The sequence below is a fragment of the Myotis yumanensis genome, unplaced genomic scaffold, assembly GCF_028538775.1.
Source record: "Myotis yumanensis isolate MYYU_CA2020_CCGP unplaced genomic scaffold, mMyoYum1.0.hap1 SCAF_2, whole genome shotgun sequence".
NCBI lineage: Eukaryota > Metazoa > Chordata > Mammalia > Chiroptera > Vespertilionidae > Myotis > Myotis yumanensis.
In genome coordinates this window covers 29,823,375-29,845,938 of record NW_027223753.1, presented here as the reverse complement: position 1 = coordinate 29,845,938, position 22,564 = coordinate 29,823,375, and the positions used below count along the sequence as shown (strand labels likewise).

Genomic DNA, 22,564 nt, shown 5'->3' with positions numbered 1-22,564 from the left:
GGATTCAGGAAATATTTAGTATAAGTACTTTAAAGCTATAAGGGAAAATACAGATAGAACCATGTATATTATTATTCTACTTTGTTTAGCTCCACAAATTAATACCATTGTATGTGGTCAATGATTATATTTACCACACATTTCTTATTTTCTTTGTTCAGCATTTTTTCCTTGCATCTCAGATATTCCATTTGGGATCATTTTCCTTTTTTCCTCTTTAGAATTTCCTTTTATAAAGTTGAGGGACAAGTTTTTCCTTTATCGTGAAGCTCAAGTGCAGGGAAGGTTGAGTTAATCATAGGACATATTTCCACACTCTTGTTTTGTTTCTTTGTTTTTCCTTTCTTGTTATCCATTGGATGTATTGAGTTTTCTCCTGCTAATTTAAAAGTCTGCGTTCTATTTGTTCATATAGTGGTTGCATTTTAAGAGTTTTCTTTAATTTCTTCCAACATTATCATCATCATCATCATCATCATCATCATCATCATCAACATCATTATTTTGACTGTTTACAGCACAGGCTTTATTTAGTGGCCAGAAAGTGGAGAAGTGGGAGTTTAAACTTTCAAACCTACTTCTCCTCTTCCAACATTTGTGGTTACTCTCAGCAGGAGGGTTGTTCAGGGCTCACTCCACAAAATAGAAAATACTGTATGTCCTGCTTCCAGCATAAATTAGCTCATGAAGGATTGCTAAATAGAGGAATGACATTATTGTAATGTGGAGTTTTATGTACAATTTTCTCCAGCATGTTAATGATTTGGGCTACCAGCAACCATTGAAGTTTTGTAGCTAAAGTCCATTCATCCCACATTCTTCTGGGCTCAGTTTGGCCACGTGTTTGCCTTGGAAGTGCTCATTGCAAAGATACCCCTAATCTTTGTGCATTCTGACTTCGTGTCCGTAACTCTGCAAACTCAAGTCTTCCTTTAGCTCACCTTTACAGCAGGCTTGATTTTTAAAACAAAACAAAACACAAAGTTTCATATTTACTATAGTATTCCCTTATTTTTTTAGGAATTTGACATATCTCTTTATATGTACCAGTATAATTATTAGGATTGTTAATGTCTTTTATAGCACTCCAGTTACACAATGACAAAGGTTGTGAGTGGTCTATAGAATCTGTTTTTTCAATAAGCTCTATTATTTTTAGTGAGCAGGTTTGCAAAATACAAGTTGTTTTTCTTTTTAGGAACACATATGTCAGGCACATCAGAAATGCTTATATAATTAAAGGATTATGTGTTGAAGATAGAGATAACATGATTTGATAATAGATTTAATGTTGGGTGGGAGAAAAGCAAAGAAGTCACTGTTGACCCAAAGCTTTTAGGATTGAGCAATAGATGTCCTAGTTGTGGGAGACAGTAATGAGTTTGCTTTTGGTCATGTACATTTTGAGGTCTATATTAAACATCCAAGTGGAAGTGTCAAGTAGGCAATTATGTATGTATTTGCAATGCAGTTCAATCGAGATGTAAATTTGGAAGTCATCAGCATATAGCTAATACTTAAAGCCTTGAGACTATAGGAGATAACCTAGGGCAAGCATGTCAAACTCAAAGGCTAACACAGGCCAAATAAACAAGGTTTAAGTTTATGTGGGCTGCAAAAAAACAAAAGCTTCAATTTTCATAGAAACGTAGGTTTATTTCGATAGAGACATGCTGAGTACAAAGGGCTGAAATAAATGAGTAATCGTTAACATAAAATAATAGAACATTTTCTGCCAAAACCGGTTTGGCTCAGTGGATAGAGCGTCGGCCTGCCGACTGAAAGGTCCCAGGTTCGATTCCGGTCAAGGGCATGTACCTTGTTTGCGGGCACATCCCCCGTAGGAGATGTGCAGGAGGCGGCTGATCAATGTTTCTCTCTCATCGATGTTTCTAACTCTCTATCTCTCTCCTTTCCTCTCTGTAAAAAATTAATAAAATATATTTTTAAAAAAATAAAAATAAAAATAATAAAAAAAAATAATAGAACATTTTAATAAAAATTAATATTTTTTCTTGAACATTAACTTACCAGACACTGAATAACTGCACAAATTAATAAGCGTAACGCAAATAAACCTATTTTTCTTGTTCTCCAAAAGTGAAATATTTCCTGTTGTGCACACAAAGAAGTTAGTACAAGACTAATGATGTGACAATTGGGTGCTAAAATATTCGCTGCTAGTATTAGTGGAGAGAAATGGTGCGCCTGCTCATAAGGCACGTAAGGGAAATGAATGCAACACGATTATAGTCATCAGTCATTAGCAAACATTGTAGTTCATTATTAATAACTAGAGGCCTGGTGCATGAAAATTCGTGTACTTGGGGGGTCCCTGAGCTCAGCCTGCACCCTCTCACAGTCCAGGACCCCTTGGGTAGGGTCCCTAGGCCTGGCCTGAGATCAGGGCCTATCCGGGCTTTCCTTCCTCCGGCTGCTGGCAGCTGGGCCCCCCACCCCACTGCTGCCACTGCTTGCCATCTGTGCAGTGCTGTTCCGCCCACTGCTCCAGAAGTGGGTTGCCTTCTGAGTTGGGGGTCTTAACGCGGTCGGTCCTGACGATGCAGGTGGGGCAGTGCCGGCTGAGCATCAGGATGAGCTGCTGCCACTCCTGCTTCAGCTCCTCCATATGGGGTTTCAGCTCCGCATTCATGAGTTCCAGCCACTCAGATTCCCGCTGCAAAAACCCCTTCTGCTCCTTCTTCTTGTTCTGGCATGGGGCTGCTGCCACTTTGTTCTTTTCCCAGAGCCTTTTCCTCTGCTCCTCTTCCTCGTCTAGCTCACTTTTCACAGGTTGAGGCCTCTTGCCCAGTTTCACCTCCAGGAAGTGCAAAGGGGCAAGCATTGCCCCAGTGTTGTAGATGTAAGTGTATTTCAGCTCCTCTGCAGTCAGGGCCGAGCTGGGGAGTCTAGTCAGGGGGCCGATCCCTGGCAGAGAGCCCGCAGTCATGGAAGGGTCCGGGATCTGCTCAGGCATCATAGCAGGAAGAGTGGCAGTCCAGCCCTGCAGAAATCGTCCATGGAGGCGGTGACCCCAGGGCCTGGGCCAGGCTGCAGGCGCCGTGCCCGCTCAGGAGCCGCCATGGTGCCAACCCTGCCATGCAGCATCCACTGCCCAGCGCCTCCCATCACAGCTGCCAAGTGTCCCTCCCGCAGGCTGTGGCGGTTGGCCTGGGTCTCCCTCTTTGAGGCGATCAATCGCAGTGCTTTGCCTGCCTGCCTGATCGTCCCTAACCATTCACCTGCCTGCCTGATCACCACTAACTGCTTGCCTGCCTGTCTGATCGCCCCTAACTGCTCGCCTACCTGCCTGATCCCTGTAACTGCTCGCTGCGGGGTGGGGCCAGCCCCAGCAAGGGGCTGTGGTGGTTCTGGTCTCTGGTCATTCTGCCGTTTGGGTTGCTGGCTTTTATTATATAGGATTATGTGTAACAGGATATTGTAAAAATTAAGTCATTTTTATTAAAACGTTTCTTACATACTGTTATATTGGCCGGGCTGCAAAATATTCGTTGTGGGCCGTGAGTTTGACATGCTTGACCTAGGGAGAGAAAAAAAGAAGAGAGAATTCAGGGTTGGCTTATTCAAGTGTTTAAAGGTTAGAAAGATGAGAAGTCAGCAAAGGAGTCTGAGAAAGAGTGGCACTCAAAGGAGGAAAACCAGCAGAGTGTGGTATCTCAGAAGAGAAATGACACGTGTGTTGAGAAAAGGATGCATACCGTAGCCGGTTTGGCTCAGAGGATAGAGTGTCGGCCTGTGGACTGAAGGGTCCCAGGTTTGATTCCAGTCAAGGGCACATGCCCAGGTTTGGGGCTCAATTCCCAGTAGAGAGCGTGCAGGAAGCAGCCAATCAATGATTCTCTCTCATTATTGATGTTTCTATCTCTTTCTCCCTCTCCCTTCCTCTCTGAAATCAATAAAAATATTTTTTTTAAAAAAGAAAAGGATGTGAATGGACCTGGAGAGTATTATGCTGAGTGAAATAAGCCAGTCAGAGAAAGATAAGTATCACATGATCTATTATGTGGAATCTAATGAACCAAATAAACTGATGATCAAAAATAGACCCAGAGACATAGAAAGATGAACAGACTGTTGAATCTCAGAGGGAAGGCAGGGGAGGGTGGGTAGGAAGACATCAACCAATGAACTTGTGTGCATATTATGCATATATGCATAACTCGTGGACACAGACAGTGGGGTGGTGAGGGATGGGAGTGGGGTGGAAGAGGTTAATGGGGAGAAGAGGAGGACCTATCTAATACTTTCAACAATAAAGATTTTTAAAAAAATAAAAACAGAAAAGGATGTGAACAACTGGGTCAGATGCCACTGATAGACTAGGTAGGATGAGGACACATAATGGACCATTGGAGTTGGTCACAGAGGTCATTAGTGACTTTGATGAGAGCTGTTTTGATGAGTGGTGGATATGAAAGCCTGATTGGAGTGGTAGGAGAGAAGGAGGGAACACGGGTGTGATTGATTTTTTTTCTTGAAGTTGTGCTGTAAAGGAGGATGAAGAAATAGTACAGAAGCTGGAGGGGGCCATGCGGTTGAAGGAAGGTGTTTTCTTTCCAATTATACTGATTATTGTTTGTAATGGGAGGTGGAGCATGTCTCTGAGATTATTATAATGCTTAGATGGAAAGAAAACTTGATGAGTCAATTGCAAGATTAGTATTTTTGAGATAAGAGGGAGTGGGATCCACTGTGCAAGGGAAAGGACTGGCCTCAGGAGCCAGGATAGGTCCATTCAACCTCACAAGAGGGGAGGGTGTGTGGGAGTTGGCAGATTTGGTCTGAGGGGCTTGTGGGTGTTCTCTTCGGAGTGCCTCTCTTCTCAGTGAAATAAGAGGCAGGGATTTGGGATGGGAAGGAGATTTGGGGAGAGAAAGGAATGAAATAATGGCCTAGGTCTCTAGAGAATGAGAGAGAGAGAGAGAGAGAGAGAGAGAGACAGAGAGATAGAGAGACAGAGAGACAGACAGACTAGGGAAATGCAGGAGGATTGCTAGTCAGCAGTATGAGCTCACTTGAGGTCAATAGATATGAATTCAAAGTAAAATCAATGAGCACTGGCTGTGCAGTTTTGTCCAGCCACATTCTGCACCTGCAGTAAGGCGCAAAAGAGGTGGAAAGTTGTATTTAAACAGATGGGAGTTTTACCAATCATGTCTAATGGAAGGAAGTGGGGTAAGAGAGTTGTGAATGTTTTCAAGGAAGTGATTATAATGATGGATAATAAGAACCTAAGCTGGGTAAGAAACTGAATGAGAACAGGAGCAGGGCAAGGGACATTGAAAAGCATTTAAAATCAATGGATTATAGTTCCCAGTATGGTTGAAAACTTTTTGAAATCATGCTACTAGAAGGAATAATTAGAGAATAGGATGCTTGCATTTAAGACCAGGGAGAAGCTATAGTTATTGCTAAATACAAGGTCTAGGGAGTTACTACGGAGTAGATAACTGAGATAGGATAGAGTTCTAGATCTTTAGAAGTTAGCCGGGGAGCCTGGCCTGTGTCGCTCAGTGGTTGAGTGTTGATATATAAATCAGGAGGTCATGGTTCAATTCCAGGTCAGGGCACATGACCGGGTTGTAGGCTCGATCCCCAGTGTGGGTCATGCAGGAGGCAGCCGATCAATGATTCTCTCTCATCAGTGATGTTTCTATCTCCTCCCTCTCCTTTCCACTCTGAAACCAATAAAAATATATTTTTTTTAAAACTGGCGAAAGGACTGAAAAGGCAGGACACTAAAATGATCATCTACCTGAATATTGAAGTTACCAAGAATTTTGGCAAGATTAGTTGAGTCACCTTGGAAAAGTTACTTAGTTTCTTGGTGCCTGAGTTCTCCTCTCATAAAACAATAATCCTGGTTCCTACATCATTGGGTTATAGTAAGTATTAAATGAGATAAATTTATCTCAGACATTAGTACAACACCTGTCACATCATAAGCACTCAATAAACAAATTTTAAAGTTACTCAAGAATAAATTTTAAAGTTGTACTATTAAGAATATTTACTGCTTTTGAGAGCTCTTCTCACTACTTTTTTGTTATAATTTTGAAAGATTGCAAACACCCTGGAGAGATGGAGAGAAGCGTAATAGTATCAGTGTTGCTTACTTTTTAAATTAATGTGATATCTAATTAAGAACTCATTTAACATCTTATAGAGTAGTTATTTACCTGCATTTCTTTTAACAGTTTGTTTCTGTTATTTCTTCCTAATAGAAGCACAAAGAAAGGAAATTGGAGAAATGTTGTATCAAGAAGACTCTGAAATAGCTCTGAGCAGCCCCAGTGAACAGATTGCATACTTACTGGTGGACAGAAGTAAAATCCTGAGTAAATTGGAACGTGGGGACGGGGACTCAAAGCCAGAGTCACAAAGATGTATGAGCAGTAACCTACTGAAAGAATTTGCCCAGGTATTCCAAAATTAACTAGATAACCGAATAAGGGGCAATATTTAATCGTACCACCCAATTGCAAGTTAACTCTACCTTGGAAGTATTTTGTTTGAATATATTTAAATGTATGTAATGATGCTGCAAAAATGATCAGATTGTGCATAAAAGTATCTTAAACATATCACAAAAATTTAGGAAGAAGGAAAATCAATTACCCATTTAACACATAGCTGATTTGTTTTGAATGTATCAAAATTTAATCAATGTGTATTATATCCTTTGAAAAATCACATTAGAGACAATGCATACTTCTTTCCAAATATGAATGGAGCTCCTCTTTTGAGGAGTCCTTTAAAATGTAAAGCACATCATTTTAAATATAATAAGTTCTTCTCATGGAATTAAATTTTTTGATCTGGGGAAATGTTATTAAGAGCTAAATCCAGCCTGATCGGCGTGGCTCAGTGCTTGAGCATCGACCTATCGACCGGGAGGTCAGGGTTCCATTTCTGATCAGGGCACATGTCCAGGTTGTGGGCTCGATCCCAAGTGGAGGGGCATGCAGGAGGCAGCCAATGAATGATTCTCTCTCATCATTGATGTTTCTATTTCTCTCTCCCTCTCCCTTCTTCTCTGAAATTAATTTAAAAAGCTAAATCCAGTGAATAAAGTACATACTGGGAATTTAACCCAAGATAAAGAAAAATATATATGGATAAAAGGGTATGTCATAATATTATTTTCAATAGCAAAAATTGGAAACTACCAAAATGTTTCAATGATGAATTATGTTATGCCCACTCTGGGACATTACACAGGCTTTTTAAAGTTATCATTACAAAATCTGTTCAACAATGTGGGAAATGTTTCTCATAATGTCAATGAAAAAGTCATGCCCTAGCCAGCTTGGCTCAATGGATAGAGCATCAGCCCATGGACTGAAGGGTCCTGGGTTTGATTCTGGTCAAAGGGCATTTATCTGGATTTCAGTTTCAAGGGGACATCTGTCATACTCTCAAAAATAAAGATTTTTTAAAAATGAATATGAAGAAAAAACACTTCAATGAAGTATACCAATATGTTAAAAGTGGTTTTGTTATAGCTGATAATTTTTTCTTATCTTTTAGAAAAATTCATATAGTGATTATATTTATTTTAAATTAATGCATATTTTGGGGATTAAAAGCAAAATGTAATTGAGATTGAATTTGTTTCTTAGCTTTTATAATGCTTTGAAAATAATTGCAGAAAATGAGCTGTAAACATGATTTGAGCTTTGTTCAGTGTGTTCATACCTTGAAATTCAGTGAAATGCTTCCTGTGAAAACATTTTACAAACTTATATTTAATGTTCATATAAGTGAGAAGAACGGTTTCTTTCTTGCCAGATTATACTCATTTTAATGATTAAATATCAAGTGTGTGTGTGTATTAATCCTCACCCAAGGACATGGTTTCATGGATTTTAGAGAGAAAGAAAGGGGGAAAGAGACATCAATTTGAGAGAGAAACAGGCATCTGTTGCCTCCCATATACACCCCGGCCGGGGATCCAACCCGCAACCTGGATATTGCCCTGACCGGGAATTGAATCTACAACCTTCTGGTGTATGGGATAGTGCTCCAACCAACTGAGTCACCTGGCCAGGCCTAAATATCTATCTTTAAAATAATCATATAACCAAAATTTTTCAGAAATGTTATATTGAGCCATATGAAATTGCATGTTTATAGGTCAAAAGTAACCAAATATCACCAATTGTATGTAGTTCAACCTAATAAAATGATGCACATACATGAAATATTCTGTTTGCTACTTTTATTTCTTGGTTTTTGAACATCTGGGAAATCGTACAATGTCATAAGAGTACATTTACTTTTTGTTTTATTACTAACAATACTTTTATTTCAGTCCCATAATGAAGACATAGAAAAAGATAAAACATCACAAAACTGCATAGAGAGAAATGTGGAACAAATAGCAAAGAGGTTAAGGATGGTCCATGAAGAGATCCGAAGGCTCACTGATGAACTGCAAGGGAATGAGAAAGAACAGAGTAAACTAGGTAAGCGGTGGCTACAGAAGAACGTTTCCAACTGTGTTTTAAGTGTAATGATCTTTTCTCAGGGTGGAACATGAGCGCCTTCAGAAAATAATTTTTTCAGAAAAACATGTAAACATCTGATAAAAAGCGTCATTTTCTTCAGTGTCCAGAAATTGTTACTAAAGCATAAGCATAACATCCCTACCAAGAAGTGTACACTCTTTTTTTTTTAATGTCTAGAAGAGAGTTTGGAATTTTTTTAAAAATATTTTTTACTGATTTTAGAGAGGAAGGGAGAAGGAGAGAGAGAGAGAAACATCAATGATGAGAGAAAATCATTGATCAGTTGCCTCCTAAACGCCCCCTACTGGGGATCAAGCCCGCAACCCAGGCATGTGCCCCCGACTGGAATCGAACCTGGGACCCTTCAGTCCGCAGGCCAACACTCTGTCCACTGAGCCAAACCAGCCAGGGCAGAAGTGCACAACTCAAGTACAGACCACCCAGCAAGAAACCCTCAGCACCCCAGAGGGGCCTTGGTTTCTTCTCCCTGTGTCTACACCCTCTCTCCTCCCCCAAAGTAACTACTATCGTGACTTGCAACACTATTTCTGAGTTTTGACTAAGGCCCCACACATTCTTTAGTTGTTTCTCTTGTTCAGTCTTAATGTTTGTGAGATTCATCCATGTTGTTGCCTACAGCAGTTTGTTCACTCTTGCTGTTTGTAGAGTATTTCATTGAATAAACATACGCAATGTTTATTAAAGTTAAAATAATTTATTTTATTTATCCTTTATACTGTTGAATTCTTCTGTAGTTTCCAGTTGTGGTCTATTATGAACAGTGCTGCTCTGGATATTCTTGTACTTACCTATACATTTTAACTGTGATATACCCAAGAGTAGAATTATTGCATCAACAGGTTATAAGTACATTCTACTGTGGCAGAACATATATAAAATAATAATGATTCTGTCAAATTGACTGTGGAATTAAAATCAAGAATGCATTTTAAACAGTGAATATTGTATTATTTTCCATATGAAAAACTGTGAACCTACTTTTGCCCCATCCTGTATTTTGTTTTGGGGGGTTTTTTTTCTCTTTTAGATTCTGCACTTGAAAAGGCTCAACTAGAAATTGACGAGCTGAAAGAAAATCTGACAAAGTTGAAAGAAAATGGTGAGTCATTTTAGCAGATATAATATTTAATAATACGTTACGTAATAATATAACAATGTTTTAAGATAATATTAATAATAATAATAGCACTACTACTGCTATTATTACTATTTCTACTACTATTGCTATTACTACTATTTGTTGCTTAGTAGTCACAGGTACTCTGCCAGGCACTTTATCTGCATTACCTCTAATCCTCACAACAGTTTCAAGTAGTGAGAATTATTATTACAATTTCATAGATAAAGAAGCTGAGTCATGGTGAGGTTAAGTGAATTAGCCAATAGATACATTAATTATTTTAGCTGGTATTTGAACCCAGATATATCTTGACTCCAAAACCTGTGGCAAACACAAATAATACATATTTGACTGGGACAACTGGGATCAAGACACCTTCTAATACACTTAATAGCACCTCACACATACTTGTTCACTGAGAAGCCAACAGACTTGGCATAGTGGTGAATTAGTTCATCTGACCCTCACTTGACTATGTAAAAATGCTACCAGCTATAAATAATATAATGAAATTTGAGTGTTGTAATGGAAGCAACTAGAAAAATAATTTAAAATGTGTTTATTGGTCCCTGGCCAGTGTTTCTTAGTGGTCAAAGTGTTAGCCTGTGCACCAAAGGGTAGAGGCTTGGATTTCCTCCAGGAGCAACTAATCAATGTACCTCTCTCACCTCTGTCTATCTGTCTGTCTGTCTGTCTATCTGTCTCTCTTCCTCCCACTCCCCTCTTTCCACTTTCTCTAAAAACCAATGGAAAAAATATCCTCAGGTGAGGATTAACGACAACAAAAATTGCATAGGCCAAAGGTAGAACAAATCTTGTTTGCGTACTCTATCTATCTATCATCTATCTATCTACAAATTGTGAATATATATTATATATAAAGGGATTGTGAATGATTTGTTTCCTTTTTGGTATGTTTTCAGCATTTTTCAAATTTTGAAAATTTATATGCTAAAGAGGAAAAAGGAATGTAGCAAGGGAAAAAAATGAAGAAAGAAAAAATTAATACAAGTTAAATACAAAACATGCAATGAAAAAGGAAAACAACGACTTTAAAGCAGCAAAAGAAAAATAAGAGAAACAGAAGTGAAAAATGGCTAAAAAGAAACAGCTACAAATTCAGGGAAATTACAGTCAGCAAGTTTGTATTCATGAAACTCTGATGAGTGCCAGAAAGAGCAGGTCTTAAGATGAGGTGCTAAGCTGAGAATAGACTACCACTTTAATGGCAATGGAGCTACAGGCAGAAAAAATGGCTTCGATGAATTAACTTGCTTTAACATGGAAAATCTGTTCATTCACTGTCCCTTGCTCACTACTTCAGTCATCCATGGGGCACTTGCTGTTAATGAGTAGAAGTATCTAGAAGTCTGTTAGGTGTGTAAGAGAGACAGGACTACAAGGAAGCCAGGAAGATCATTTTCTGTCCTTTAACCTTTACAAGGTAGGCTCAACTGTCTTAAAATTCCAGGTCCTAGAAAAACCTCTAATGCTGGGAATCCTGTACTCAGAAGTCCAATTCATTAGTCTTGGGGTGAGAAATGAAAAGCATTCTGTTCTGTTTCATTCGGTTGGTGGAATATTCTAGAGCTGGACGTTACAGTCTAGCAGCTCTTGTGCAGAGGATCACAGGCAGAGACATGACAAGGTTAGGAAATAGCACTTCCTCCGTTTTTAGAGTCCATACCCTCACATTAAAACTTCGCTCCAGTTGAGTAGAGTGCATTCTTCTCTCTGTTTTAGATTCAATTGACCTAAAGAAAGCAAAGGAACACAATCAGAGACTGAATGAGGAAATTCTGGCTTTAAGAACTCGGGTTCGATCACTTGACTCAGAAAAAAAAGTGCTTGGAGAAGTGGTAAGTTGTTTAGTTTGTTCTTAGAATTTATTTAAATGTGTACAGAATAACAATCAGCAATAGAGCAACATAGATACACATCACCTATTTGGTCATTATTGTGGACTGATGCTGGTGGTTCTAGTATCCCTGGAAAAAGCCATATTTTGACTCAGATGCATTCTATCAGTATTTGTATTTTTATACATCTTAACTACCTATGCCAAACAGTATTTTTATTACTATTGTGTCAGTTTAGGATCTCTTCTTTTTCATAGGGATTTGGATAGTAGTTTATACTTAACACATTTACCAAATAGAAATTATTATCCTATTATACTGGATATGTTTGAGATTATTAATACTGCACCCTCCGTTGTGCTACATTTTTGAACCATTTCTCCTTAGCAATTCATTGATTTTTAATATATACTTCCAAGTTCTGGATATATTATATATCCCTCCAATTTTATATTCGTTTTACAATCATATCTCTAGTGTCTGGAGATGGATGGTGGTGACGATTGCACAATAATGTCAATGTACTTAATGCTACTGAACTGTATACTTAAAAATGGTTAACATGGTAAATTTTATGTTATGTATATTTTATCATAATGTAAAACTGTAATAAGAAAAAATGAATAAAACTGTTCAAGTTGTCTGTAAATTTATATATCTAATTCTGCTATATATCTTATACAAATATATACATTATATATTTGATATATATGTATACATATATACATGGGAGATCAATTTCAGGAAGAGTATATTGTAAACCGTGTTACTTCTGGAAAGGGGAAAGATTATTGGGGTAAGGTTATGTGATGGAAAATCTCACTTTTTATTCTGTATACTTATGTGTTGTATGAATTTTTACATGAAGAATGTATTCATGTGTTATTTGTATATTTTAAAAACAAAGCAACTTCCCCACCCTTCCAACTTTTGTATTTAAAATACTTTTGTGTTTAAGGTTGAAAGGCTTAAAGGAGAGATTCGTGAATCTCAAGAGAATAAGCAGCTTGGAAACCACTCCCCTTGGAAAACTGTGGGTGCTGAACAGAAAGTACAGGTATTTTAAAGTTCTCTTCTTTCCAATTTCTAATTTTTAAGGAGTCACATTTTTATAGAGTATACAGAATAACTGGTGCTGTTCATTTGCTACTCTCTTCTTTTTATTTATTTATTAGGGCTTTTGGAGCATACACAATTTTTAAAAATATGTTCGTATTGATTTTTCAGAGAGAAGAAGGGAGAGGGAGAGACAGAAATATCAATGATGAGAATCATTGATCGGCTGCTGCCTGTACACCGCAGGCACACACACTGGGGATCGAGCCCACAACCCAGGCATGTGCCATGACCAGGAATTGAACTGTGACCTCTTGATTCATGGGTTGACACTTAACCACTGAGGCACATCAGCCAGGCTGCTACTCTCTTCTTATTGCTTGTCTTTTTCTATTCGTCAGCCAATTAGATTTTAGGAAGAAATTGAGGTACAGAGTCTGTGATTCTGTTCACTTCTTTCCACGGGGAACAACCAATATGAAGAATATAATGGGTTGTTTGGTTTGTAGAATCAAACAGTGGTGGGAGAGTGGGTAATTGGAACCACACTAAGCATAATAAAATATCGTAGAGAACTAATCATACATTAGGCTCCAGTGTATACAGTGTCTAGTCTTTCCAGCATGATCAGCCTCTGAAGTGGTGAGCATAGTGGTCAATGATCAATTGAAGCAAGAGCTGATGTGTTTTAGATAGGGCTGTTTCAAACATTCAGGTCACGGATCTAGACTGCTTTTTTGTGGCAGCCCTTCCTTACATACTTAAGTTGAGTGATATCCCTTGTTACCGAGGGATCTCATTCACTGAGCTTGTTTTTATTGTAACTCCCTGGGCCCCATATTCCTGACTTTTTAGGTATCGAGGAAACTGTAGCCACAGGACCTCTTGATTTCAGCAAAAAATTAGTATCCTTCCTGCCTTCCAAAACGCCCTTGCAAGTAAATAATTCATTTGTAGAAAAGGAGGGAAGGAGAGAAGGAGAAAAGAAGGTATTTCCAGGTAGGACTTAAAGAACTTTTACCAAAATTCTTTCCCAAAGACCCCACTGTTGCTCTAATTTAAAGCAAGTTGATTAATTAGTGACCATTTTTATTTACCCTTCTAGTAGTATGTATTTATTTACATGTAAACAATTGGAATGTTTATTCAGATTTTCTCCTTTCTTCGTCTCTTTTTTTTTTTTTTTACTAAAATGATCCTGGAGAGTCTTCATATCATACAGAGAGACCTTCCTCACTCTGTAGAGCAGACTAGCATTCTATTGTGTGGGTGTGCTATCATTTATTCAGCCAGGCTCCCTTTGACGGACACGTGGGTAGTTTCTTGTACTTTGCATATATATGCAAGTGTTTCTGTAGCATAGAGTCATAGGAATGGGATTGCGGGGTTTGGGGTAGTGCGTTTGTAATTTTAGTAGATATTGCCAGATACTATTCAGTGGAAATTATACCATTTTCCTCTCCCATCAGCAATGTATGAGAAAGCCAGTGTCCTAAAAAATTCACCAGCTGATACAGTGTCAAACTTTTATATTATTACCAAATGATAGATGAGTGTCTCAGTATCATTTTAATTTTAATTTATCTATTTATAGTGAGATTGAGCATTTTTCATGTTTAAGAGTTACCTGTATTTCTTCTTTAAATTAACTTTATTGAACTATTTACTATAATATAAACATACATATTTTAAGAGTTGAATTCAATGAGCTTTGACGAAAGCATATATCTGTATAATCACAACCACTGCAATCAAGGAAGAAAGCATTCATCAGACTAAAACGTTCCCTCCCACTTTGCTGTCAATCTCCCCAACTTCACCTTTCTAGAATTTCAGATACATAGAATCATCTAGTATATACTCTTATGTTGGTTTCTTTCACACATAATGCTTTTGAGATTTATCCATATTGTTGCCTGTATCAGTAGTTCACTTTTTATAATGTTGAGTGATATTCCTATATATGGATATACCACAAATTGTTTATTTACTCATTGGTTGATAGACAATTAGGTTGTTTCCAGGTTTCGATTGCTGTGAATAAAGCTGCTATTAGTATTCACATACCAGTTTTTTTCCACCTCTTGGATAAATACCTAGCTGTGAAATTAGCTGAGTCATAGAGTAATTATGTGTTTAATTTTATAAGAAATTGCCAGACTGGCTTTCAAATTAGTTGCACTGTTTTACATTACTACCAACACTGGTATGGAACTTTTAGTTGCTCTTTATCTCCACCAATATTGTTATTGTCAGTCTTTTAAGTTCTAGCAGACATATGGTGGTATCTTGTTCTTTTAATTTGACTTTTGAGAGTGTCTGATGACAATGAGTATATTTTGATGTGCCCATTTGGCCATTTGTGTACATTCGTTTGTGAGGCATCTCTTCAAATGTTTTGCTCTTTTTTTTTTTTTTTTAATCCTCACACATACTTAGAGAGAGGAAGCAAGAGAGAGAGAGGGAGGCAGAGAGACAGAGAGAGAAAAACATCAATGTGAGAGAGAAACATCACTTGCTTTCCCTGTGTTCCCCAACTGGCGATCAAACCCAAAACCCAGGTATGTGCCCTGGCCAGGAATCAAACCAGCAACCTTTCGGTGCATGGGATGATGCTCAACCAACTGAACTACTCTGGCTGGGCTGTTTAGTTCATTTTTAATTGAGTTATATGTATTCTTTATTTTGAGTTGTAGGAATTCCTTATATATTTTGGATACCAGTCCTTCATTAGATATATGTATTTCAAATATTTTCTTTTAGTCTATGACTTGTCTTTTCATTTTCTTAACAGTGTTTTATAAAGAGTAGTTGTTTTGAAAATTTGATGGAGACCAATTCATCAGTGTGTTTTAATTATTTTATGATAGTACACAAAAAGCCTAACTGAGAAATCTTTGTCTACAGCACGGGCACAAAATATTTTTCCTATCTTCTAAAGATTTTATAATTATAGCTTTTACATTTAGGTTTATGTTCCATCAGATTATAATTCTTGTATTCTTGTATATAGTGTGAGGTAAGAGTTGGGGTTCACTTATTTCCAAATATATTCCTGGTTATTCCAGAATCATTCATTAAAAAGACAGTTAGGCCCTGGCCGGATAGAGCATCAGCCTGCAGACTGAAGGGTTCCAGGTTCGATTCTGGTCAAGAGCACATGCCTTGGTTGCAGGCTCGATCCCCACTAGGGGGCATGCGGGAGGCAGCTGATCAATGATTCTCTCTCATCATTGATGTTTCTATTCTCTTTCTCCCTCTCCCTTCCTCTCTGAAATCAATAAAAATATATATATTTTTAAAAAGCCAGTTCCTTATTTAATTACTTTGGCACCTTTATTAAAAATCAATTATGGAAGTCTATTTCTGGAGTTTATTCTGTTCCATTTATCTATGTGTTTGTTTTTAGGATAATACTATGCTCTTATTTTATTTTAAGTCTTGGAATCAGAAAGAAAACATCTCCTACTTTGTTTTCTTTTTCAAAGTTGTCTTGGCTATTCTAGGTCTTTTGCATTTCCATATACATTTTAGAATCTGCTTGTCAACTTTGACAAAAATGCCTGCTAGAATTTTTATTGGGATTTCATTGAATTTTTTATCAATTTAAGGAAAATTTACCTTTTAACAATATTGAATTCTCTAATGAGTAAACATGGCCCGTCTTTCCATTTATTTGGATCTTCTTTAATTTATACCAGCAATGTTTTACCGTTTTCAGCACACAGATCTCTTACATATTTAATTAAATTTATTTTTTTAAATAGAAATATAATTTGCACACTGTAAAATTCACCCTTTTAAGATATACAGTTCAACGCAGCCAATGTGGCTCAGTGTTTGGGAATCAACCTGTGAACCAGGAGGTCACAGTTCGATTCCCCTTCAGGACACATGCCCAGGTTGTGGGCTCGATCCCCAATGTGGGGCATGAAGGAGGCAGCCAATCAATGATTCTCATCATTGATGTTTCTATCTCTCTTTCCCTCTCTCTTCCTCTCTGAAATCAATAAAAATACTTTTAAATAGATAAAATACACAGTTCAGTGATTTTTAGTATAAAAATTGCACAAGGTTGTGCAATTCTAGAATATTTGTCTAATTCTAGAATATTTTTATTGCCCTAAAAAGAAACCCCATACTTATTATACTTATTAGTAGCCATATCTCATACCCCTGTACCTGCAGCCCCTTGGCAACACTAATCTACTTTGTGTCTCAGTGAATTTGCCTATCCTGTGCATTTCATATAAATGGAATCATACAATATGTGCATTTTGCATCTGGCTTCTTTCAGTTAGCATAGTGTTTTCAAAATAAAACATATTGTAGCATGAATCAGTACTTTATCCCTTTCTGTGGCAGAATAATACTCTGTTATGTGAATATATACATTTTGTCTTTCTACTCATCAGTTGATAGACATTTGGTAGTTTCCATTTTGTGGCTGTTATGAATAATGCTGCTATGAGCATTCATATACAAACTTTTGTGTGAAAATGTTTTCATTTCTCTTGGGTATGTATCTAGGAATGGAATATTTGGGTCATATGTTAACTCTGTGTTTAACCTCTTGAAGAACTGCCAGACTATTTTCCATAAAGAGCTGTACCATTTATTAGCAGTGTATGAGAGTTTCAATTTCTCCACATCTTCACCAACATTTGATATATTCCATCTTTCTTATAGCCATTCTATTGGGTGTGAGGTACTATCTCGATGTAGTTTTGATTTGCATTTCCTGAATGACATGATATTAAGCATCTTTTCATGTGTTTATTGTCCATTTATATATCTTCTTTGGAAAATGTCTTTCAAATCCTTGCCAATTTTTATTGGAGTTTGTCTTTTTATTGTTAAGTTGCAAGAGCTCTTTATATATTCTGTTTATTAGTCTCTGTTATAAACTAAATTGTGGCTCACCCCCCAAAAATGTTAAAGTCCTAACCCCAGTACCTGTGAATGGGACCTAATTTGAAAATAGGGTCTTTGCAAATGCTTTCAAGTTAGGATGAGGTCATTTTCTCTGACTACTTTATTTCTGGTTTCCTACAAAAAGGAAGTAAAAGAATGGAAACTAATGTTGTAGTAACTTTACTGCTGGGGATTTGCCATAACTCATTGAATGTTAACAGAAATGCTGAGAGGTAGGTATGGTTCACCTGCTTTACAGATGAGAAAGCTAAGATCACAAATGCATACAAGTGGAAGTCAAGATTTCAAATCTAAATGACTACAAAACCCATGTTTTTGCCGCCTTGATTTTCAGGGAATCCTTGCTGTTCCATAGATGCAAATCTCTAGGCCTGCTACCTCACTGAGAACCAGAGAAGCCTCCACTTCTGGGCACTCTGCAGGCAGCTTCTTCATAAGAATTATTTTGAAAACATGGGCAGGGAGGCAGTCCCATGACTTAAAAATGACAAATAATTAAGAAAGATACTCCCTTAAATCAAGCAGGCTCCTCAAGATATGACTGTGTTTCTTACCCATTTCTATATGTAGACAGATTTAACAGTAAGTAGACCATCTCACTGCTGCTAGTATGCCTGTCCTCAGAGAAAATGCTTAAAATATAAGAAATGTTAGGTACCTGACAAGAATAATAATAGCCACAATATTTTGGTCATCTGTCATACGCCACTATCTGTTCTAACTGTTTTATAAACACAATCTCATGTAATCTCTGTAACAGCCCTTTTTAAGGTAAGTAGAGTATTCCTAGTTCATATTTGAGAGAACTTATAGGAACTTGACCAAAGTATAGAGGCAGAGCCAGGAATTGATCCAGGTTTGTCTGGCCCTAGAGCTCACTTACTATAACACAGCAACTCTTGCGAAGATTTATATTAGGGATTTATTATAACTCGTGGGGGCAATGGCATATGCTGCACAGAGCACATAAAGCATCTCTACCTGGAAGTGATGACTGCGTAGTATTTTATTCTCTACCATGCCTGCATTCGCCATCTCTTTTGACTGTGCCTGTGATAGGGTACAGCACAATGCAAGCAACTAGGGTGGATGGCAGTAACCCTTCTCCAACCATACTGTGTCTGGGAGATACAGTTTGGTTCAGAGCATAAGATGATCCCTACCTTTCAGATAGCAGAACACTGAGAGTGGAAAATTCTGAACTGTTACACAGTTCTCCAGAGTCTTTGGCCGCTACCCCATGCCAATGAGGCTACTCTCTTAGCAAGTCCATTAGTCTTCCTCCTTGTTTACTGCTGGCTGACAGGTGAGGTAGACTCTCTTTAGCTACTCAGAGGTTTCTATATCCCATTACTCATTTCTCACATTATTTGCTTTGCCTTTCCTGTGTTTTTCTGTTTTAAACTTTGGTCACCAGACTTAAGAAGTGCATAAATTGCCTAAATACATAGCAAAATTTAATATCCCAAGGTGATAATAAGTTTTAAATATGTATTTTTTAAGTTATGGTATTAAAATACATGACATTCTTTTATTGAGAAAACACAAAGGACGCAAGAGGGGTTTTCATTTTTGAGTTGAAATGTTTCTTGCACTTGGTACTGAGGCATCTCAGATGCTGTAAGGGTAGGGCCTTGGGTGTTGAAGGCATCAACATGACGTGTGGATGTACAAAAACGCTTTCCACTGCGATGGCGGCTGGTAAAGAAGGAGAAGCTGCTCTGGGGAAGAAAAACCCTTCCCTGTGAACTTATACACTGCTGCTAAGAAGTCAACATGGTTCTTAAATAGGTCTTCTGTCCATTTCACCAGACAGGAGGATTTGTCAAAGTTACACTTGGGATTTAGCATCCATTTTCCCAGTAGTGTTTCTTTTTTCTTTCCAATTCACCAGTTTAGGATTGCTATTCCTGTTTTACATATGAAAGGCACATTATTGATAATCAACTTTACTAAACTAATGAATTTTTTTTCATCTACAGGTTTAATACACATCTGGCAGTAAGTTATGATCTAGAAATATAAGCAAAACTCCAGAATACTTCCCCCAAAATTTAATTCAATAAAACACTTTGATCAATCAACCCTTTCCTTTCTTCAGCAAAAGTAAATGAATATTTTTATGTCCGAATTAAACTAAAAACTTAATTGAAGTTTCTATTGAAATCTAGTTCTGAATAAAAGTAATACCAATGGTGTCTTTCTAAATTACATCTAAATACTTACAAACTTTTTTGCATATAATTTTGTTATTGGGCCAATCCACAGTAAAAACTTACATTTGGAAATTTTTATAGGTAAATTATCAGTTTAAGTAATGTAGATCCATCAGGATTCCGCAGTGTCTTTTTCTAGCACTTGTTCCCTTTGGTTCAGTTGCCAGATTGCAGCCAGGGCTCATAATAAAGCAATTCTCCAACAGATCCAAGACCAGATAAGAGATGAAAGTTGTTGGTAGGGAGAGATTTCAGGGATATAACCTCCAGGAAAGATACTTAAGAAATATAGCTTATCTTTTCAGTATTTTTTAAAATAAAAATAACACAAGCATGTATGTATTTTACCCGGTGACTTATTAGGACTAAGGTTTCCAACTTACAGCCTGAATTATCAGGAACATAAGGAGAAAGAAGAGAAATCAGTATGAAAGGTCAAAAGATAGTGAAGTACAAGATTTGAATGAAGTAAGGAATAAAAAGATTGTTTTTAGTTGCATTTTCTAATACAGGTCAGGCAGACTTCAAGGGGATGCTTTACACTTACTGGAAATAGGCAAAAGGAGAAAATATACTCCCAGAAGTGGGTAAATCTATTTCCTAATATTGTGATCAGTGGTTACAGAGCAGCAGGAAGTCAGGAAGAGGTCCATTAAAAAATGTATTTAGGATAAACTAATGTACATCCTAGAAACTATAGTTAATAGTACTGTGTTGCATATTTGTAAGTAGCTAGGAGAGTAGATCTTGAAAGTTTTCATCACAAGGAAAATAAAAATGTTTAACTATCTAGGGTGATGGTTGTTAACTAAACTATTGTGATCATTTTGCGAAATACACAAATATCAAATCATGTTTTACACCTGAAACTAATATAATGTTATATGTCAATTATTCATATGTCAAAAATTCAATGAAAATAAAATAAGACAAAGGTTTATAAGTTAGACTTGGTTTGAATCCCAATGTTAGCTGTGTATCTCTAGGCAAAGTATCTAATATATCTGAGCCTCATCTATGTTCTCTGTTAAAATAATGTAATAATAGTTACAATCTCATAGGAATACTGGGAAAACAAAATGAGGTAATGCATTTTCCATAATGCCTGACATATGTAAGCACTAAATAAATAGTAACTGACAACATTTTTGCAATTATCATCAATTCGGTAAGATTTCAACATACCTTATATTTGGGGGGTACTTAAAATATACAAAATACTTTCAAAATCACATTTTACTCTTATCTGATGGCTCTAATGTACATAGGGCAAATATTAGCTCCATTTTATTGTTGAGAAAACAGGCTTAGAGAGAAAAAAGTATATTTTATGAGCTATGGTACCATGAACTATTTTTCTCAGCTTTCTGTCTCCCCAAGATGACTGTATAATTGAGTTAGGCAGATACTTTTTGATTATCAGAATTTATAGAAACATTATTATATATAGGATTACTTATATAAAAATTCTTTTGCAGATATTGAAAATGAGCCAAGAAAAAATTGAAGTATTTGTAAGTGAGTTGTCAGAGGAGAGAGAACGGACAAAGGAATTGACATCTAATAATAACACTATACAGAAGGCTTTGAAAGTTGAAAGTGAGGTATTTTGTTATTTAGGATGTTGTTTTCCTCTTTTCACATTTCTAATTTAGGGATTTCATATTATCATTTACTTTTTATTTTAAAATAAATAATAAATGTAGAATATCTATATATATAAAAAGGCAGCTACCATAACGGCCATAACTAGCTAACAACTGGTCGCTATGCCGCCCACTGTGGCCATCGAACCGGCCTGATCAGGGGGTGGAGCCAGCTGCCAACTTCGTGGCCCCTCCCCGCTGCCAGCCTGCCCCTGATTGGACCCTCCCACCCTGAGCAAGAGCGGGGCCTGCCGGCCAAACACCCCCTCTTTTCCCCCCCTCCCACCCAGCTGCACCCCCCCATCAGCCCGCCCCACCACAATAGACCCACAGCATCTCTCCCCCCACCCCGCCACACCCCCACCCAAATAGGGGGTGGGGCTGGCCAGCCAACCTCCTGCAGCTCCTACCCCCTGCCATCCCCACCCCTGATTGCCCACCCCAATAAGGGGTGGGCCTGGCCGGCCAATCTCCTGCAGCCCTCAGCGCCACCCCCCCTGCCAATCGCCCATGGCCCCTTCCCCCAGCTGGCCCTACCCTGATTGGGGGCTCTGATGGGGCCTGATCCAGGCTGGCTGGCTGGCCAACCTCCCACCATCTCCTCTTCCCAACAGGCCCAGCCCTGATCTGCCCTGATTGGGGCCAGGCTGGCCAGACCCCACCCATGCACAAATCTGTGCACTGGGCCTCTAGTGTATTTATATTAGTAATAATAGGGTGACTGTTTCCCCAAGCTGAGTTCTAACACTAGCCAAGAACAGCCCGTTAAGAAGCAGGTATTTATTATGGTGGTCATAGTGTCAGGGACTTGGGTCTCCCTTTAAGCACTTGTCCTGCCATCTTGGAAAGGTCTAGCAGGAGACATAACCAGCCTATTTTTGGAAAAGAGACCTGAAAGTGAGTTCATGGAAGTTCAGATTACCACTTTAGAGGATGGTGACAATCTGCCGGGTGGGTGGAAGCTAATGCATTGGTTCAAATCCCATCCTCCTGACCTATGCGAGTTTTCCATGAAATGAGGTAGGAAATGGAGATCACTTGCCCGCTTCCTGTGTTTTTGTTTTGGTGGCCGCTCCTTACCTTCTCTCCTTTTTGCCCAATGCCTTCCCCATCAAGATTCTCCTCCCTCTCTGATTTCAAGGCTTTGGGAATATCACGTAGCTCCTCTCCTAAAGTAAAT

The 22,564-nt window shown here is 38.0% G+C and overlaps 1 protein-coding gene and 1 pseudogene across 3 annotated transcripts in view; one reads left to right on the top strand and one right to left on the bottom strand.

Annotated features, from left to right (window-relative positions):
- The window catches only part of CCDC30 (coiled-coil domain containing 30), a 72,584-nt gene that overhangs the window by 7,463 nt on the left and 42,557 nt on the right, over positions 1-22,564 (top strand). For all 3 annotated transcript variants that reach the window (XM_070404982.1, XM_070404983.1, XM_070404984.1), the window contains exons 4-9: positions 6,246-6,442; positions 8,336-8,489; positions 9,580-9,651; positions 11,416-11,531; positions 12,490-12,588; positions 21,217-21,342. In XM_070404982.1, coding sequence (XP_070261083.1) covers positions 6,246-6,442; positions 8,336-8,489; positions 9,580-9,651; positions 11,416-11,531; positions 12,490-12,588; positions 21,217-21,342 — 764 coding nt within the window. The remainder of the gene's footprint in view (positions 1-6,245; positions 6,443-8,335; positions 8,490-9,579; positions 9,652-11,415; positions 11,532-12,489; positions 12,589-21,216; positions 21,343-22,564) is intronic.
- On the bottom strand, positions 2,411-2,980 carry LOC139004375 (jun dimerization protein 2 pseudogene; annotated as a pseudogene).